Genomic DNA, 21490 nt, shown 5'->3' on the forward strand with positions numbered 1-21490 from the left:
GAAAGAGACACACCAAGAAAAAAAAATATGTCTCACTTGAGCTCACCTCTCTAAGTAGATAGTGGTTATTTAAAAATACTTTGTACGAGCATATAGTTAAATAAATAAATAAATAATGTCGGGACACCTTTTCACACACGGTCGGTTAGCCCCATGGTAAGTTATTTATTAACTTGTGTTATGGGTATAGTTCATTTTTATATGTTGAAAGATTTCAAGTAAGCCTTCCAGTTAGTACCTTAAGTAATTCCATGGGACAAATATGAAAAGAATGAATGAACAATTACTATGTTTTTTTTTTTTAATTTTTAATGGCATGGCCCTCTAGCCTTTGTGCCAAAACAATTAATATGATTCATTAAACAATGTTGCTATTTTTTTACCCTGCTTCCAAGAACGTAATTAATTTGCTGTTTTATTTTCTAGGCTCACTCAGCTCAGCTAGAAATTTTGGGAATCTAGACAAAAATGAAAATGTGGAAAAGCATATATTTTATACAAAAAATGTTAATTTCTTAACAATCCTAACTAATATTATAAATGTGAAAGTAACTCTGTCTGTCTGTCTTTTCTTCACGCCTAAACTACTGAACCGATTTGTGTGAAATTTGGTACAGACATAGTTTGGAACTTGAGAAAGGACATAGGATAGTTTTTATTTCAAAAAAAAAAAAAAAAAAAAAATTTATTCCGGACATATAGCGCCATCTATTGGTCAAACCAAAAATATGCCGGAAGTCACTATTCCATGCGAACGAAGTCGCGGGCAAAAGCTAGTAACAATATAAATTGAAATAGGTCAGGTAAATGTAACATTATTGGAATATAATAATAATATGGAAAAAAATCTCTTGTAATCAATTATCGTAATTATTTATTAAAGGAAGGTTATCATTAAATAAAATAATAAATTTTAATGTTCTTGCTGCAATCGTGCTGCGCTGTTTTATAAATTTGATTCCCTCCTTTTTTTTGTTTTTCACCTAAGTAACCGCAACAGAGTGGTAGTAGTATAAATAATATACAAATTGTATATCAAAACGGGGCCTTCATTCCAAAAATACTGGGGCATTTTTACGGGGAATTATACATAGGACTTGACGCGTACGCGGCGAATCTCGAAAGTTTTGTTGGCAACACTTGGACTTTCTTGCTTGACGTGACGTGTGCTTGTGCTTGAACGAACGAAACGACCGACTACAGAAAAGTTATTTCACAGAGTACATTTTGATAGATAGTTATTTATTGCAGGATAAAGGCACCAATAAGTACAGGTACCCCAAGCCAAAATCAAATCAATTTTGAAATATAGTTTCAGAGCTATGAAATATGAGTTTGCCAGTAGTTAAGTGCCACAAATGTCGCCACATATTATTTGATAATTCGTACATATTGGATAACTCAGTTACATGTGATCCGAAACAATGTGCGAGCTATGACATGAAAAGGTTTATTTACATGAGGGAGGACAATGTGCCTGTATGGATCAAAGATAAAATAGAAAAGGAGGAGTGGACTAAGGGTAAACTGAACTGTGAAAAATGCAACTGTAGAATTGGTTCATTTGATTACATATCAGGTCGTAAATGTGACTGCGGGGCGTCAGTGCTACCAGCTATACACTTGGTATCCAGTCAGGTTGATAGACCCATAGTGCTTCCAAAGTTTTAGTATAACATTTAAATGACACGTAACTTACATGTATGTAAAATTAATAAATATTTATTAAGGAAAAAGACAAGTTTTTATTTTAGTTTATAATGTAAACATTTATTCAACCACCATTGCACTTGGTATAGATTCATTCACTTCAATATCTCTGCATTTAGCTGCCTGTAATTCTCTTCGGATCTGTAAAGAAAATATTACTTTATAAAATACCTTTGCATAATTATAATGACAATGTATGATTTATATATTTTTGATAAGAATAATAAGTAAATCATAGTACCTCTGGTGTGATGGTTGGATGGGACTGTTTCCTCAGTAATTCCAAAAGGGCATCTCTCTGTTCAGTAGATATGTCTGCCTTGTAACGCTGAACAAATGTTAACAGTGACTGATGCCACAACACTGGCAAGTTGCGATGATCACCTTGGAACCTTGAAAATAAACAGTATTGTAAATATGACTAGTAGTAAGAGTCATTTCTGCAAACATGACAAGGTGGCAAATCCGACAGTAAAATTAACTCCTAAGTTGAATTATTATCTATACTAATATTTTAAAGCTGAAGAGTTTTTTTGTTTGTTTGAACACGCTAATCTCAGGAACTACTGGTCCAATTTGAAAATTTCTTTCAGTGTTAGATAGCCCATTTATCGAGGAAGGCTATAGGTTACTGTTTATTCCGGTACGGGAAGTAGTTCCCACGGGATGCGGGTGAAACCACTGGCAGAAGCTAGTAATTTATATTTACAAATTCCAACTGTCTAACTGTCTTGGTAGCCCTAATTTGCTGTTTGGGTACAGAACCGCGGAAAAACCAGTACATCTAAAATATCCTTACCTTATGAAATGGAAAACAACTGAGTCTACAACTCGGTATGGCAAAGCATACTTCTTGTCGAAGAGTATTCTTAAAAATATGGAATTAGCTCCAGTGTAGTCCATTTCAGCAATCTTTAACATGGCTGCACTTGAATGCAGCACGGGTACAGAGTTACGTGCCAGTACTGAACCCACTATGATGGCTTCACGTAAGGTGCAATCCCCAGCCTAGAAAATTGTAAGATTATAAAAACCTGTGGGAGGTAAATTCTGGCATTCAAAGTTAAGAAAAGTTAGTAATATTTACCTCCAACAGTGGCAATAGTATACCCTTCATGAAAGCACCTGGCTTGAACAGTGCTTTCCTTAGTGCTTGATATAAATGAAAGTTCAACCTTTTATATTCAGCAAGGTCATCTCGGACACGAGGTAGGAGTACTAAGTTGTAAAATCTTTGTGCCATCTTCTCTTTTAGGTTTGATGCAAAAATTCTGGTTGCCTAGGAATAATATTTTAAATAGTAAGTTTGAACATATGCATAAAACCAGAAGGTTGCTTCGTGCATTAGAACTAGTTCTCAGTATCCATCAAATGTAGCAAAATAAATATTTGCTTCAATCTAAATAATATAAAAAAATCTTACTTGATACATGGCCGCAGCGGACCAGGTGGTTGGCTCTGTTATGTACAATATCTGTTCCCAATTCTGTAAATGTGGAACCATTTTGAATGCCTTGGGAAGCTTTCCTGATCTGTACTTTTGCAAGACATCTCTCACACCCTCGTACATTGTTTTAATTCTGGAAATATTAAAACAATTCATACCAACATTATGAAACTGAAGTCTGTTTAACATGCTAATATCAGAAACTATTTGTGCCATTTTTTCTTTAAGTTTTAGATAGCCCATTTATTGAGGAGGGCCACAGGTAACTCACATTGTGCACAAGGAATTCTGATGGCATGTGAGTGTAACAGAAGCTAGTGAGTTATCAAAAAATCAACAACCTGTTGCTGCTTATATAGAAACCTGGACCTTACCTTGGATCAATATTTTGCAACTTCAAAGTTTCTACATCTGAGAACTGAGTCTGTAGTTCAGTATGTTTATCAGTGATCTTTTCTTTTATGATGTCTGCCAGTGTTCTGGTCCGTTCTGGTTTAGACGACATGAACATTTTAAGTGCTTCTTCATCTTCCTCATTGATTTCAACATTATCATAATAGGTGTCTGGCTCCAAATCATCTTTGTCTGATCCAGTATCGTCATCAGAATCTGCATCTGTTTTTAGGAAATCAATTTATGTATAAATAATTCAGAAAAATATTTCAACATGAATTACCGATAAATACATAATTTTGAAAATAATAATTTGTTACTTAAATACCTTTGAATGTAGCAGGAAGAGTTACATGTTTTGCAGGAGACGGCCCTTCTTCAGCATCACCTAATTCAGCTTGTTGCCTCCTTGCAGCTTTTAAGATTTTTTTAGATAAGTCTGCATTGACAAACTAAGGAATTATAAAATACTATTAATATTGCAAATCTATTAGAATAATTTTTAGTTTTCATAGTAAAAAAAAAAATTAATCGTTCTCCAAAATAAGAAGACTTCAACTTGATAAGTAAACAAACACCTAGATGGTGAATTAATTTTAAAGAGTCGGAGAGGTTTTTCTAATACAAATAGTACTTAGCTCACAGACTGATACAAACGAGGATAGCTTTTCAATTTGTAGACAGCAGTACCAAGCTAATTAGTTTCTTGAATGAGAAATAATCTAACACGTACCTCTTCATCATCGTCGTGCCTGTTCCTCTCTTTCGTTCTATTTTTACTCCTCACAGAGTTAACGGATTCGATTTGATCTGCTAAAGCTAAATTCTTCCCTACTTGGGAAGGTTTAAACTTTTTAGCTTTTCCCATCGTAATACAGCCCGCTTAACACACACAGAATCAAGGAAGGAAGCAAATCAAAAACATGTGGTGCATTTAATTTACATTTGACATTTTATGTCATGACAGTTGTCAAGATTACGACCACAGAAGATATAGGATTCGTTCAAAAATTAGAATCCGGATTTAAATCAATGTACGCATTTGTACTTTGAAGCTCAGCAGAGGAGCTTCCTGCTAAATAACAAAATCCTGGGTCGATCGATCACGTACCCAGTGGCGTAGCTAGCATAGGTGGCACCCGGGGCGGATTTTATAGGTGTCACCCTAAAACTCAATCGAAACTGATAAAATATATATTTTTTAAATACGAGTACCTGTCACACATATTTGTATATTATGCGCGATTTTTTTTCAAATTTAACTCAGAATAGGTAATTGATGGTCACAGTCGGCTCCGGGTGTCACCCGTTGTCACCCGTCACAACACCCGGGGCGGAACGCCCCCCCCCCCCCCCCCTTAGCTACGCCACTGCACGTACCCCCGTATGTCAAAATCGAGTAGAAATCGAATCGCAATATGATCGCAATAGCAGTTTTAACCATATCGGGCATTCTGCTACTAATAAAAGACCAATCGTATTCGATTGACATTTGATTGGTGTGCGATTGGTCTGCTATTTTGGTAATTTTGGTCTATACGGTAGTTTGCTGTACAATCATTTTGCAATCGTAAATCATTTGCAGACAAAATGATTCATTATTGAATGACAGAAAAGGATAAAAACGTTTATTTCAAAGAAAAAATAGCGGAATGCCACATACGCTTCAATCGTAATCGAGTCGGGATCGGATCTCAGTCGAATCGAGTCGAACGTCAATCGAATGTTGCTTAAGTAAAATTAGGAGAATCGGGCCCCAGATAATCAATCGAGGGTCAGATGGGGCAGTGGCTCTTTGTAAATACATCCGGTTAGACTGAAAGCCGACCCCAACATAGTTGGGAAAAAGGCTCGGAGGATGATGGAGGTTCGTGAATGATAAGCTCTTATCTGAGTTCGGAACTATAGCGAGAAATATAGCTCAGCGACTCGTGACTAGGTAACTGATAGGGAATGGTCGAACCTTTTATTTCTTATTAAGAATATTTTAGCTGACCATAACATGTAGCAGCAGTCTGTAATGTTGGTAGATTGTTATCCTGCACTGCACAGAGGTCTTATTGTGATTAAAAGTATCAATAAAACGCATTGTAATTTTAACCCTTAACTATCCAGAATGCTTTTGTGACGTAACTGACCAGTAGTGTCCAACAGACACATTCTAAATGTAGGTAAGGTATGACAAAGCAAAAAAAGTTATTTTGAATCAAAAAGACAGTATAATGTATTTCAGTAATATTTTTTTACACTTATTCATTTACAGATATTACAAATAATTATTTTTTTCAGAATTTTCAGAGCTGACATTGCGATTGCATTTATCACAACACTGTTTAGAAGCCCTTGATAATTTCGTAGGGCAAATATAACAACACTTCTTCCTTTGCGCTGCAGGTTCAGATGATTGAGTAGTTTCCCGATTTGACCCCGCCACATTTTGCATGGCACCCGACACCATAAGATTACCTAAGTAAATGTAAATAAAAAAACAATCTACCTTCACACTCGAATCAAACAAAATGTTACTGTGTCTGTTGGACACTTATGGGTTGATGAAGTGCTATTTTCGTTTATTAACCAAAAATAATAAACTATTCATGTTACAAATATTTTCATTGCACATTTAGATTCGTAAAACATTGGTGATAAATTAGATAAAAGGCCGATTCATAAAAAGAAATATTTTCGTTTTTATGAAAACATAAACGCAAAAATGTGTCCGCAAGACACTTGTGGGTTGTTAAGGGTTAAAAATGATTTATTGTACTGTACGGCATTATATTTCCACGTAATTAGTCAGTAATTGTTAGGTTAGGTAGATGTTCTTTTATTTGCAGGGTAAGTAATAAAGGTAGTCATAAAACTAATTAAACGATTCAATAGTGTTGATCACATCTTTAACAGCAGCGTTGATAGCATCGATTCCACTTTGTGCAGCATTACGGATATTAATTTCAACGATCTTGATAATGATGGTGTCGAAGATTCTGACGAACACGTTGAGAACGGGGTTTACCAGCCAGTCAGTCAAAATGTTGCCAGTGAATCGAACGCGAAGACGGCTGAGGATAAAAATAATATTTAATACATGTGTTTATAGATTTAGTTGAAGGATAGAAGGTACAAAAGAGAAACTTACCCGATGTCAGTGAGCCTGAATTGTTGAAGTTGAATCTCGTCATTGTTGAAGTCAATTAAAACATCGACGATAACACGGAAGCGGTTGAGGGTTGCGATGATACCACCTGTAGGTCCCAAGTTCATCACTTTCACCAAGTATTTGTAGATGAACTGAAACGAGGACACATTAACGTTTTTATTAACTGTGAATAAAAAAATGCACAGAAATATAAATAGTAAAGTTAGAGAATCTAACCTTAAGATCAGTGAATTGCAGTTGCACGCGCACACGCAACATCTTGGCGAAGTAGTTAACTTCCTGGTCGCCAGAGCGGGACACGTTCACAAGACCAGTCATGTAACCATCGTGTATCTTCAGCCACGCGCTGTACGTAATCAGCAAAGGTCTCTGAAATAAAAACCACATGAATTAATTTTTGTAATAGTTTTGGTAAATAGTAGATACCCACGTATAGGTAACTCCTACTCAATATTTAGTTACACACTAAATGCCTTCTTACAGTAGGTAGGTAATGGTCGGTATTGCAGGGGGACTGCAGGCAACGCCACAGTGGCTGTTCTCAAAGACGTGTTTGCACAACTCGATGGGACGGCAATCCGACACGGCTGGAAACGCAGGGTCGACGTTGACGTGCACCCAGACTTAAAACCAACTATGATTTCGGCGCAACTCGAGAATTGAACCCGCGACCCTGTGCACAGAATTCACGCCTTTCGTCCACGAGACCAACGAGGCAGATGATTCAGTTTTGTAAAGAAGCTACTACAAACATAACAGGTACGGTACCTATGTTGTATACTCACGACTTCAAAACCTTCGATGACGTCCGGCAGCTCCATTGGGTCCAGGCCATGCTTCTGGATGAAGGGCACGATCATGTCAATGGTATTGTCCACATAATCGTTGACTGTAGCGGACTGTCCAAGGTCACCCCAATTACGGCTGCAAGAATACAAGACATGTTTAATGACGCCAAATGGTGCACTGCGGTATGATAAGAAGTTAGCAGCTGCCGTCTGTGCCCTAAAAGTAGCTACCTTTTGTAATGATAGATCCTGCGCAGGTACCTACTCAAGGAAAACTACCACACGTCATTAGAAGTTGAAAGACAACGGAAACGAAACGTGGCCCGTGGTAGGAGTAGGTATGTAAAACCTTAATGCTGCCCTTAAACTTAAAGGCCCCGAATGACCGCGTAAAGATCGCAATAGAATCTTCCAAGTAACAGGGGCCCGATTCGACTAATTTTACTTAAGCGACATACGATTCACATTCGACTACGATCCAATCACGACTCGATTACGATTGAAGAGTAGGTATGTAGCATTCCGCTATTTTTTATTGAAATAAACGTTTTTATCCTTTTCTGTCACTCAATAATGAATCATTTTGTCTGCAAATGATTTACGATTGCAATATGATTGTAGAGCAAACTACCGCATAGACCAAAATCACCAAAATAGCAGACCAATCGCAAACCAATCGAATGTCGTTGGAATACGATTGGTCTTAAATTAGTAGCAGAATGCCCGATATGGTTAAAACTGCTGTTGCGATTCGATTTCTATTCAATTTTGACATTATTAACTTAGGAGAATCGGGCCCCAGGTAGAACGAGGGGAGCAATGAGTACCGTGCACGTTCCCTCCTGGAATAGCCAGAAAAATGCTGCCTTGTCGCTAAGAAAAAGGCCACAATATTCATAGCTATGTTAATAGTGTAAAAAAGTGCTTACCCTGCTTCCAACAACTTTGATGTTGGTTGGGTTTTTTGGATTATAGAGTTTGCATCTGCCGCAGCCACCAAGAAGGCCAGCACCAACGCTGTATATTTTTTATCCATTTTGCTGTGAAGACGTCTTATCGACTGTGATTTCGTTATTAGTCTAAATAATTTTAATACTCCCAGCAAGGTGAAGATAACGGGTTTACCAAATACCTTTGTCTATCATAGTCTTTAGTACAAATCATTGGCGATTACTTACATTGAAGATATGGATCATAATTGATGAGGACTTAAACGGTACATAATCTGTTTATTTCAGTGTTATCAACAATAACATCGTTTAATTATATTACGATAGCTATTTACAGCTGATGGAATACTACCAAGTACTAGTACGGTAGCGAAAATACCAAGAGATAGGTACAATCGTTTTTAGGTACTTACCAATTAAAAAACTGCGCATGTCCCCAGATATGGTACCTACGCTACGTAACTAATTTCGTCAACCGTTACCTGTGGTTGCGCTCTCATCCCAGAAGAAGATTGGTTTGTGTGCCTACCTACAACCTACATACCTTCGTTTTTACAATCGGGTAAGTTGTTTCGTCACATAAGGGTCCGTTCAGACAGACCGGCTCGGAGAGGAGAGCATATTATTTTTTTTTCCCTTTATTTATTTAGAGACGAGAGCATATTCTTAACACGTTAAAAATCGGGTACTTAGCATTTGAAGTAAGGTTTATTTTTACATGGTGTGCACTGCTTTTGTCATTAAGAATGCTCGAAGGCGAGCGCCTTCGGCCGGTGTGAAATAATAAGAGAAGATGCTCTCCGAGCCGGTCTGTCTGAACGGACCCTTACAATTACGTCAGAATCTAAACTTTTGTTTGTAACGGCCAGTTTCTTCATCAAAAGTTAAAGTTAAAGTTATGGCTAAAGTAAAAGTAACGGTCAAATTCGTTTTTTCAAGGCTAAAGTGACAGCAAAACTAATAGAAAAATTGAATTTGACCGTTACTTTTACTTTAGACATTACTTTAGCCATAACTTTAACTTTAACTTTAACTTTTGATGAAGAAACTGGCCGTAAGTATCCTATGGCTAGAACTATATTATGCACTAACTGAACTGATTTGAAAAATACTTTCGCTGTTGGGTCGCCAACCTCTCGAGTATGTGGATGTGGGTTCGATTCCAGGTCAGGCAAGTACCAATGCAACTTTTCTAAGTTTGTATGTACTTTCTAAATATATCTTGGACACCAATGGCTGATAAAAAGGTGAAGGAAAACATCTTGAGGAAACCTGGACTATATAGTCTGAAATCACCAACCCGCATTGAGCAAGCGTGGTGATTAATGCTCAATCCTTCTCCTTGTGAGAGGAGGCCTGTGCCCAGCAGTGGGACGATAAAAAGGCTGTAACAGTGTTGGGTAGCCCCGGGTGACATACATAATAAGAAGAATATTCCCTCGGACGCGGGTCAATTCCCGAAAATCAGCTTTTAGAGCATAAATAAAACATTTGTTGATTTAATGAGGTTTCATTAACACGCGCGGTGATCGATTAGATCTGAATACCTATGTTATCTAAGTAAACATTTGATTAATTTAAGTAGGTATAATAGGTACCTATCTAAAACATTGCAGACCTACATGATTATGATAGGGGTCTTGATGTCGTGTAGCTAGTTAAGCATATGTATTTAAGTACCTACCTACCTATTTAATGATCATAAAGCTTTCTATTAGCTTCTATGGATTAGTTTTTCGATATCCATATAAGTAGGCATAATCATGATACGGGGGCAAACTAGCTCTCAGTTGGATCATTTTCGCTACACATTTTTCTTAAAAAAATATAAGAGTAAGAAATACATGACTTTTTAGCAGTAATAATGGCGTCCGCGTCCGATTTCGGCCACGGCGGCTGTTTTCATTTTTTAAGGAGATCAGCCAGCTGCGCAGGACATATTATAGTGCCCGAGCATTTGCGCAGACACAGGTGCACTTACTATTCCTTCACTCTCATAACCCGATGGGACGGCAATCCAACACGACCGGAAAGAGATCAGGCGCAGGACCGACATTTACGTGCTCTCCGATGCACGGGTGAATCTATCACCAACTTCCAGACTACGGGCTGCTTTGTGAAAGTTTAAGAAACCCACAAAGCGATTTCGGCCCGACCCGGGAATCGAACCCGAGACCTCGAGCACAGCAGCCGCGCTTGCGACCACTAGACTAACGAGGCAGTCAAGTTTTTAGCAGTAAGTGGCATACAAACACCTCCTTAGATTTTATATTGACTCGTCTTTATTGTCTAGCCTTTTCCCAAACTATGTTGTGTAGAATTGTAGACTTTCGTCCAGCTTATTTTACCTCATGCCTTCCGCTACATAGGTAGAGGAATTTGTCAAGATGGCCACCCATCCACGTACTGACAGCGCCAAGCGTTGCTTAAGTTTATGATCAATCTATCCGAGGAGCTGCTTCTCCTTGAATTAACTCGTGTTAAAATGTAGGTAAATGAAACTTTTTTTAGTTTTAAAAATATATTTATTCATGTCATTTCCCATAACCAGCCAACCAAAAATAAATTAAATAGCATTCAATGTCCCAGCCCACCATTAATATTACCTAATAACTAACCGTATCCACTATTAGACCTATGTTAAAGTAATGCAATGTAACAAATGAGTATTCTTTTAACAGGTCGTAAACGAATAAAGGTTTTTCGATTCGTAAATATAAGCGCATGGCCTTGGCTCTACTGTGCACGTGCCGCAAGCTCAGATTTTTGTCTTTGAATTGTTTGCATGTAAACCTGCTTCCTGCTTAACGACGTTTACCATATCGGTATAGTATCTACGCGATAATTACGTCAAAACAGATACGGTGCGGATAAATCGCGCGCCGTGATTCAATGACGCACGACAAGCCAACCCGATGCGGGTAACAAGTTGCTTGGTGACTTTTTGGTGTAAACTAATACAGTAAAGTTGTAAATCAAAAATACTATCTACATTGCATATTCAAAATAAAACTTATCAATGTGATAAGTGCGATAAAATATATTTTTATAATTTGTGTTATTATTTTGATTTCTTGGCGTCATTTCCGAGCATTTTTCTTCTTTGTGCCAACATGTGCCCGTATAAGAACGGGAATATGGGGATGTACAAGAACATGTAGAAGACTAAGAAGTAGTAATAATTAAATGCCACATTCCACGTATTGGGCATAGAAATTGTAAGAAGTTGTTTCTCGACGACCTCGTCCAATGAATGATACATGCATAAGAGCTCTCCTGTTATTCCAATTGGATACAGTATTAAAAATGTTGAATATCTGCAAACAAAATAAATTACTATTATTGTAGACGCACTCATGCATATTGTTTCAATCAGAAAATATGATTAGTAAATAACGTGACCGCGTGTCTTACGCAAATATGGCGGCCTTAAGTCAGGTACTTATTGCCTATGTAGCGTAGTGTAAATAAAATGGCTTTATAGAGAAGAAAAAAAACGTTTTTCAATTAGCTAGTGTCCTTGAAGTCTGTAAACATTAACATTAGGAATATACAACATAGTTATTAGTTAAAATTATACATTACCTCATAAACAGCAGTGGCTGTGGCACACAATTTATCAAATTGAGTGTGTAGTATGCATATCTTATAATTTCCGTGATAGACCAGGCGAGTATACACAGAGGTAGACCAGGGCTAACAGGCGCTGATTCAGTGGCTAGTAGACACCCACATACTAAGAAGACACGCGAATATACTTGAGGCAGGACCACGGCAACTCCTGAGGGTACTAGGCCTATTAAAGAGTGCACAACCTGAAATAAAAAACACAAAGCAGAATTAAAATTTGAAACACTTGCAGTATTTTTTGTGAAAGTTTGTTACACTCATGAGTTTTTTTAATAAGGAGTAATAATCCAGTGCACATTAACTACTTACTATGTTCGCATTTGCATTATATTGTGTGGTCTGGGGCCAAATCATGCATATGTATAATGCTCATATTACAGGTCATAATTTAAATACAAACAGTATTTTAAATTCTAATTTAAATTCCTACTCCTTTCGGTGGTAACGTTATGCTATTTGAAATAGTTTAAAGTACAATTTTCCCTATATCTATGGTTGCATTTTTATTTTTTTGTTTAATATCACTTCTAGTAGCACATTACAATTTCTGTTACAGCCTTTTTTTATCGTCCCACTGCTGGGCTGCGGCCTCCTCTCACACGGAGAAGGATTGAGCATTAATCACCACGCTTGCTCAATGCGGGTTGGTGATTTCAGACTTTACAGTCCAGGTTTCCTCAAGATGTTTTCCTTCACCTTTATTTATTATATATATATTATTTTTTTTTCAGCCATTGGTGTCTAAGATATACTTAGAAAGTACATACAAACTTAGAAAAGTTGCATTACAAAAATAAGATATTAGTAATAGTTCAAATTAGCACACAGGCCTATTTGCCGACTTAAATGAACTCATTATTTTGTTGCATTACAGTCATTAAAACAAGTATGGTGATGGAATGTGGTTTAAATGAATTCATTTACAATTCAATTTGGGATGTGTGAGTAGTAATAACAATCTCTCAGGAGTCACTTATGTTTTAGACCTATTATCAAAATATTCATATAAATCCTTATTATTAATATTTTCTGAACACTGTCTGATATTATTTAGGGTATGGTAGACATGACTATCCTAATTAAGGATAGTCTATGATCAATATGCAGTATTAGTAATAATAGAGTTCAAATAAATAAATATGTATCATTTACGTAAATGATGTAGTAGGAAAGTATTTTCAATTATTGCATTTAAATTGAAGCCAAAGACTTTCTGTAAAAATAAGATAGAGCATTTCAATTTGTTTATAATTATTTATTTTTGATACTCACTTCAAGTACTGCAGCATTTTGGAATATAACAACTGTTGTTTTAATTACAGGCCAAAATGTGTCCAAACTACCACGGTTCAGGAAATGTGATAGTGTTTGTAGCAACATATAAGACCACCTGGAACAATTTTGTAAATGTTATATATTGAGTAGTAATTTATTTTACCATCAATAGAATAGATAACTTATATTATTATTATGAAGAATTGTAATCAAAGCTGTACAAAGAAATATATGTAGAAGTATTTATAGGTACTTAGTAGAAAACCTGTATTATTCAAATGTCTTGCAATGGAAATTCTTACTCCAGTATATCTTTACATAGTAACTACTCAATAGCTTCTTACTAGTCTAAATTTCTAGAAGTTGAATGAATTGAATAAATATTAGGTACAGGTAAATAAGAAATTAATCAAATAATTACAAGAACCCATATTACGGTAAACCACGCTTTGATATGCTGAATGAAACAGTAAAAACTGAACAACGGTACCAGTTAACGTTACACTGCTCTTAAGTCTTATAATAGTTTTTTTTTTCAACAAGTTGTTTACGTAGTTTATCTATTGAATGTTATTCGCACGTAACGATTATCGAAGATTATAGAGATAATTTAAAATACATATTTTATACGAAGTATATGGTTCACTTACCCCAAAGTTTGAATACCATTATACGCTAAAAGATAGAACTTTCCTATTGCGGAGGGGCCCGATTTAACCTTTTTGCTTTTTTCGGCCATAATGTATGAAAACCAGTAAAAGATATGTGCAACTTAACGTAAAAGTAAAATGAATATTTATTTTGTGGCTGAATTTAAGTGTATTTTCGTGAAGTAAATTAAATTGTTCACCGGGCCGAGCCCCGAGCAGTGACCAGCACCTTCTTTTCTTTTGACACTACTGACACAACACGAATGACGTTTGCTAGATGACGTCTCCTTTGCTACGTCATTTTGAGGTCAGTTTTAAACCATAGAGTAAACATAGAGTAGGTTAGTTTTTGGACGAATTTTCGGGAGTTTTGGCCAATTTCATTACAGTAATAATACACATGTTCCTAAATACTTATGTACTTTTAAAGAGCAATTACCGAGCAAACGACTCAGCAAAGTACATGTGTCTGTCTTACTCGTTCTCAGTAATAAGATGTTTCAATAGTTTATGTTACCTATATATCTTCTAATATAAATCTTCCACAAGGAACAAGACGGGTTCACTATAGGCACTGACGGCGATGCTCTCTGATCGTGATCAACGATCATCTTGAATGTTTGGGTGGAAACTTAAGATTTTGAAGTCTTCAGTGCCCTTTCGCGTTAGCGTTCGATTACGTAAACCATGAAATACTGAAGCTGAAGCTTGAGGAATAAGAAATACATACTTACATAGCTTGTCGCAATAAAATCATACCTTAAAGGTATCAAAAACTGTTTGACTTAAGATGGCAATGGGTGTTCCACAAGGTTCAATGTTAGGTCCGTTTCTTTTTTTAATTTACTCTTATAATCTTTATTTTTTTCTTGGTCAAACGAAATAGCGGTGATTGTGCTGTTATACTAAACGAACACAAATTCAAAGGAACGTAGAACGGACAGGTACTTACTGATAAATGTTTACCTAGGTACCCACTCCTCGTACGAGGGGCGGACCGGGCGTAGTTGTAGGGAGGTGGACCAGGTGGACAATGCAGTAGTTTTTTAATGGTAACGGTCAATGGGTATCGGAAAACTCTAAGTTAATTAATAAAACAAGATGTCGCATGTGCGTGATATTTTATTCCACTGAACTTATTCCACGAGAATTTTGCGCTGTTCAATGAATGCAAACTTTTGATTAACTATGTGACTAATGTGCTCTGTTTATAATGCTCTAAGTACGTACATGTAAGTATTCAACATGTACCGTTTACGCATATTATTATAACAATAATGAACAAACGTTCAATAATTTGTATAAAAAGTATACCTAAAGCAAAAATTTGTGGCTTATAAATTAACTGTCATAATATCTTTCCAGTCAGTGCTTAGAATAACGTAGATGTAAATAAAATATTGATCGTTGTCACTATCATTATTGGGTGCATAAAATAAATAATTGCTATAGGAGTGAAGTTTCTTAAAACAATGCGTTCCATGCCGGTAATTATCTATTTACACTGAACAGTAGTCATAATTTTATAAGTAAGTATAAAAATGGGATTTTAACTACCCGGGCAAGCTAAGATCTTGGCGTTATAATTGAGTATAGGTAGCATGTACAATTTGTTAAAACATAATTATTGCTCGGTACGAATACAACCTATATAATTTAATTTCAGGAGCACATGTTGCCTGAACCTTTTAAAAAAATCCGATTCAAAAGCGTCATTATATTACAGGATCATCAAAACACATTTTTTATAGACCACATAAAGAACCGGTAGGACATTTAGAACATTTATGCATTCCTAGGTAATTGAAAATTGCAACCCTCGTAACAATATCGTAGATACGCTCTCTTTATGAAATCTAGATCACTTAATAGATCTAGTTACATATCGTAAAATAATTACAAGCTGCAAGTGCTTGTTCGCACGATGGTGCTGCAGCTGCTACTCCAATGTGGATACAGTGGGTATAGGATTCAGAGCTCTTGGGAAAAGGAGCTGCGTAAAGCGGGGCTCCGATAAAATCACTATAGAACTTGATCGCTGCGTACTGACTGAAGTTCTTAACATTTCGTTATATATTTCTTTTATACGATCCGGCCAAATGTAGATGACAAAATAGTTAACTTTTGACGATTTAATGATCCGATCAAAAGAAGTTGCCCACATCATGAAATGCGACCATGAAATCATAAAGTGAGCTGATCTACGAAATAGCTACGACACATACAACATGTTTACACACTGAATTAATAATATTTAACAGTTAACACATTATTTCGGGTATTTGCAAGCAATTTTTTTTACTTTCCAACTAAAATACGAATGAATGTACTGTGTTTTTCTCTCCACTGATCAAAATTAACGAAGGTATTAATGCAACATTTAAGAAGCTCAATATTATCTTGTACTATATTTACATAGTACGACTTTTATATCCCGAACACAGTCATTTATATCCACGTTTATATTACTAACGGCAGACTCACATAAATAGGCTAACTTATTACCTATCCATCATTGTCAGATCATACCCAACATTTCACACATTTTCCATTACAGCAAAAAACTCAACAAGTATTATAAGTAGGTACATAGCTATACATAGTCACGATTCTGTAGGCACGCAACATGCTTTAGAATTATATTTTGTTAATAACAGAACTTGTTCATAACAGAAATAAATGTACACTTTTTATATAATTAGTGAGATATTTAATAACAATAAGATATTTGAAAGTTTAGGAGATTATTATACACGTATTCCTATTTGTATTTACTCACACATTCTGTAATGCTTTTGAATGCATCGTTATTTAAAGGGATCTCAAAATGAAAGTATATGAAGGCAAGTAGACTTTATTGTCGATGTTTACGCGTATATAATATATGGAGATAAGTAGCTACTTTATAATTATTTTTATTGGATTAATTATATTCAAGTTCTCTAATTTAACGCTAATGAGGCATGAGTAATAAAATACGGACTACTTTTGAATTTAATTATAACTATTACAAGTTTTTTTTTCTGGAATTCTGATGGAGTAGATACATATAGGTCTAAATATTTGTGTAATAGTGTCTATATTTTAACTGAATGTAACGAAATTGAAGAAGAATTATATATAATAAGTAGGTACAATAAAACAAATGCAAAACCAGCGGGCAAGTAATTGGGACTATAAGACGGGGAAAATCGATGACTTGTTGAAGCATACAGAATGTATAAAGCAATACGGTTAGCATTTCAAAATAATTATACGTGCGCTTAATTTTTCAGCTTAACAATATAAATTTCGATCACAGACAAAATTACATAATACAATGCACGCGTTAACTTTGCGCTTATGTTGTTGAAATATAAAATACTTAACTTATCGTTACAATATTCTAATTTAATTGTGAGATTATTCAAAGCTGAAACAACCAGTTTTCTGTGACTAAAATATTTCAAGGCAACAATTTTTAAATGATTAAGCGAACATCTTTTCGCAAGGTGACCACTTATTACTACACTTACACCTATTTAATTCTGAAGGGCGTTCTCAGCACAAACCGCGGCACCTACATGCTATTTTATACAATTCAATATATTACGTATAGTCACAGAATAAATTATATAGTACAGTTTAGCGCGGCTCAAATTGTTTCATGTAATTAAAAGTATTAGCGACGATTGAATGTCTCTCCGGCTGAGAAATTACCGTGTTACAGTTAATTATTTTCTGTTGGCACGTACAAGTATGACGTGCTTAGGTATAGAGAATGAGTAGTGGCTGAAAAATATTAAGTATCGCATTCTTCAGTTCTGCGTAGGGTTATGTAAAAGAAGCGCATGGGCACGATACACGTCTTACATTACCTAAGTATTACTTCACTGGGTACAATATTAGGTATGTTTGGAAATGTGTGATGGCTTTGTTTTAGCAGCATTCGTTCTTCGAGACGTTTACAAGAAATGCAACATGTACCTTAAGTTCTAACCTACGCGCATGTCAAGTTGAATCAGCAACAAGTCCACGTAAATGTAGAATTACCTATGTCGAAGAAAATGACCAGTGTGCATTACGAATAGACTAGAAGTTTTCACAAGTATCCACTCATAGACTCGGTGCTCGTGTGCCGGCAAACATACTAAGCATTCGAAACTCTACGTTTAACCAACATTTATATAGACGGTAGATACCTACGTTAACTTTATCGATGGTAAGTAATATTATTATTTTAGTATTAGTATCTAGGATTTTAAGTTATCGTTATGACTTATGAACAAAATTACACCCTGTGCTTAAGCGCTATTAGTCAAACGTCTAAATCATTCTAGCGTGATTGATGTACACATGTGACAGTTTTAAGAAGTTAAAAAAAAAACTGTAGACGTGTAGAATGTAGAGCTCAACGGTTCTAGTTTGTAAACAAAATAATTATAAAGAAAATGATGTACGCAGTTCTGGATAGTGTGCCTGTGCACGTTTTAACAATGATTTGAGTTGTTTTCTGATATTCGTGTCACATAAATAAAATTCGTTGTGAAAAGTGTTTCAAACTTTAATGTGTTTACGTAGCTGGCTTGTTTGCGGCTATTTTGGCAAGATTGATCAGCGTTAGTTCACATTTGTAAATATTTCGAGAATTATGTTCGCATTAATTTAATTGCTCTTATTTAAAGGGACTTGACTCATAAGATTAGCCTAATTTCACTCGGTTTTGTTTAATTCATAGAGCTTATTATAATAAAGTCGGTATTTTTATAGCTATTTTGTTCTTCTAAAGGAATCTGTTGGAACATTACGATAAAAATAACGTAATATACGGAAAATGTAATATGTATGTAAGTATTTAACCTTAACTGTTTTATTGTAAATATTTTTAAAACTCGGTTTATTCTAGTTATTTATTAATACTTAAGTAGCTGGCTGAAGCAGCATTAGAACATGAACTTAAAATAAGGTTCATATTATTGCATGATATCAAGAAAACTTGATTTTTAATCATAATTTTATTGCATCGTCAGGTTACTTCGGTAACAGACAGGTATCTTGATGTCAACGGCCTACATTTAATGTTATTTTTTTCGTTTTTAGAATGTACATAATGATATATGATTTATATGATCTATTTTATGTCATTCTGGCAAATTGTAATTCTATAACTACCAAAGCAAATAACAATGCTTAAATGTAGATCTAGAATGCTCGGCATATAATGATAGTAATATAAAGCAAAGCTATTCATTTTGATAAACTAGATAGATTGAAGAATAAGTACATTTGGGAATTGACCAATTTACAAACCTAACTCTACATATCTAATTATTTACATTACCACCTACTTCGCCCAGAAAAACAATTGTCAAACTACTTAATGTGCGATATTCCATGTAATTCCAAAATCTAATGATGGATTATTATTTAAAGTAATTTTATCACGGCTATTCTAACTTTCCTGGTAAATAAAAGTGTAATTTAAGTGTTTCGCTTGCATTTACGAATGTAGGTACTTATGCGTCTTACAGCAGTGTTAGTCGAACTGTTATTGTCTAACATTATACAATAAAAATATACAATATTTGCTTATTAAAATTTGGAAATGTTACAAAAAAAATGATTTTGGCAGTTTTCATTCGCAACAATGCTCCTACCACTTGGCTTGGCATACATTGAGTTTACAGCAATGTGCACATGAGAGTGACAGTTAGGTATATTGCAGAAAAAATACAGAACACAAGGAAAATAGCTTTGTGTACAAGTAGCAGGTATACAAAGTGCGTTTTGTTTTAACATGCGTTAAAAGAAATGAAACAGCGCCTGTTCTATTAAAATTAACATCTGTAGAACTAACTCATACTAATTCGAAAAACAAGAAATGATTTAAGTACCAGAACTGAATATAATTCCTATAAGAATATTTTGATTATATTTTAAAGTCAATATTCATGAATAAAAAAGAAAATTGCCATATCGTACAGTTAAAGTTATTACTTGTTCTGAAAAGAAATAAGAACGGTAAAAACGGTATTTTTATCAAATAACAAGCAAAGAGCTAAGAGGAGGAATTATATAAACCACATCTAAAACGATAGTGCCACAAATAGAATTATTCGTTTATTCTAATTGACCAGTAAGCTTAGCAGGAATAAAATTCAGTAAAACATTGCACTGAATAAAATATGTTTAGAATTCAATATAATTATACCATTAGTGTAATAAGGAATGATTGTATGATATGACACAGTACGATATGATGATAACGAGAACGATAAGTAAGTATACTTGAGGATCCCAAGTGCGGCGACAACTGCGTAGCTCTAGCCTGTATACTGTACACCTTACATCGGATGTCATGGCCACTTACGTAATTATCACGATGTACATCTAAACATATGGTGGGCTTTATTATTGCTTATAATGATATATTGGCGAAATCTCTTACTCCGTAACTAGGATACACATTACAACATAAAGTTAATACTTTGAGCCACAATTATAGTATTACATAACTTAAAGTGAAAAAGGAGACAAAATCTTCAACATTAAGTACCTAATCAGAGTTGAATGTAATGTTCGTAATCACTCGTCGTCAGATTGCGAAGTACGTTACGCCTGTTGGTCATACACACTTTCAGAAACGAATACAACAAATAGAAAATTGTTTGATAAAATATTAATGTGTTATGCTTCATTGAAGACAATGCGGCAACTAATGTGTGTGCACGTGTGTCGGGTGAAACCTCAGAAACGCACTTCCACAAGGAGCAGTTCGTATGTCGTTCACAGTAGTGTTACACATTACCTAGCTACTATGTAAAGGCAAGGAGCAAGGACGGGTAGAAAGCGTTTATCGTTTAGGTACTCGCTTCTGGAAATACAGTTCACGGTATTACGTAGTCTCTCAGTCTTATAAGCCTCATTCTGAATTAGCTGAAGTCTAGAATAGAATAATTACGTAGATACATTAATAAGTCAATTTGGATAATATTTGGTTTCATTAACTTAAACATATGAACCGGAAGGGTTGATGATAAGTACGGCCAGATAGTGCTATTGTACACATACCCATACGTAATACATCATGTAAAAATTTACTTCTCTTAAAAGCCTGTAAATTACATACATAAAATTAAAGCACCCAATATATCCACCACTTATTGCATTTCTAACCACTCGTGTAGTCGTACACTACCATAATAATGTGAAACGGCTTCGTGTCTCTTCATCGAATTTAACCGAATCCGGCTCGCTGGACAATCTTAAAGTTTTACTAAAGCGAACATTATTGAAATTTATTACAAATGGACTCGGCACGGGCGGGAGAGGCCGCCCGCTCGCGAGATCGCGAGGACGTGTTTATTTAGGCGTTAACGGAAGTACAAAATTGGTCCATGCGTCGGGTGAGGGCCGCGTCAGAGGAAGCCCCGGACGTCGTCGTGCCGGCAGCGCGCGATGCGCCGGCAGAAGTGGAAGCGCGCGCGCGGCAGGGACGGGCGCGTGCC

The 21490-nt window shown here is 35.6% G+C and overlaps 3 protein-coding genes across 6 annotated transcripts; all 3 read right to left on the minus strand.

Moving 5' to 3' along the window:
• Window positions 1-1742: 1742 nt before the first annotated feature.
• LOC124636427 (bystin) lies at window positions 1743-18551 on the minus strand. 2 transcript variants are annotated; one of them, XM_047172527.1, is made up of 9 exons: window positions 18536-18551; window positions 4284-4426; window positions 3879-4002; window positions 3532-3772; window positions 3134-3290; window positions 2798-2989; window positions 2510-2718; window positions 1952-2102; window positions 1743-1851 (listed from the first exon to the last, which is right to left on the minus strand). In XM_047172527.1, the coding sequence occupies exons 2-9, from the start codon at window positions 4416-4418 to the stop codon at window positions 1771-1773; spliced, it is 1290 nt and encodes a 429-aa protein (XP_047028483.1). In that variant the 5' UTR covers window positions 4419-4426; window positions 18536-18551; the 3' UTR covers window positions 1743-1770. The 2 variants fall into 2 exon arrangements, with proteins under 2 accessions (XP_047028483.1, XP_047028475.1); XM_047172519.1 differs by lacking the exon at window positions 18536-18551 and having other exon boundaries at window positions 4284-4452.
• LOC124636442 lies at window positions 6298-8597 on the minus strand. Its single transcript, XM_047172539.1, has 5 exons — window positions 8428-8597; window positions 7496-7634; window positions 6927-7079; window positions 6690-6841; window positions 6298-6612 (listed from the first exon to the last, which is right to left on the minus strand). Exons 1-5 carry the CDS (start codon window positions 8532-8534, stop codon window positions 6414-6416), a joined length of 750 nt encoding a protein of 249 aa, XP_047028495.1. The 5' UTR covers window positions 8535-8597; the 3' UTR covers window positions 6298-6413.
• Window positions 10959-14267, minus strand: LOC124636453 (very-long-chain (3R)-3-hydroxyacyl-CoA dehydratase hpo-8). Of its 3 annotated transcripts, none has more exons than XM_047172550.1 (4): window positions 14004-14267; window positions 13351-13468; window positions 12034-12263; window positions 10959-11765 (listed from the first exon to the last, which is right to left on the minus strand). In XM_047172550.1, the coding sequence occupies exons 1-4, from the start codon at window positions 14090-14092 to the stop codon at window positions 11510-11512; spliced, it is 693 nt and encodes a 230-aa protein (XP_047028506.1). In that variant the 5' UTR covers window positions 14093-14267; the 3' UTR covers window positions 10959-11509. The 3 variants fall into 3 exon arrangements, with proteins under 3 accessions (XP_047028506.1, XP_047028514.1, XP_047028521.1); XM_047172558.1 differs by lacking the exon at window positions 14004-14267 and adding an exon at window positions 13775-13886; XM_047172565.1 differs by lacking the exon at window positions 14004-14267 and adding an exon at window positions 13619-13738.
• Window positions 18552-21490: the final 2939 nt, after the last annotated feature.

Source organism: Helicoverpa zea, chromosome 2 (assembly GCF_022581195.2).
Source record: "Helicoverpa zea isolate HzStark_Cry1AcR chromosome 2, ilHelZeax1.1, whole genome shotgun sequence".
Taxonomy (NCBI): domain Eukaryota; kingdom Metazoa; phylum Arthropoda; class Insecta; order Lepidoptera; family Noctuidae; genus Helicoverpa; species Helicoverpa zea.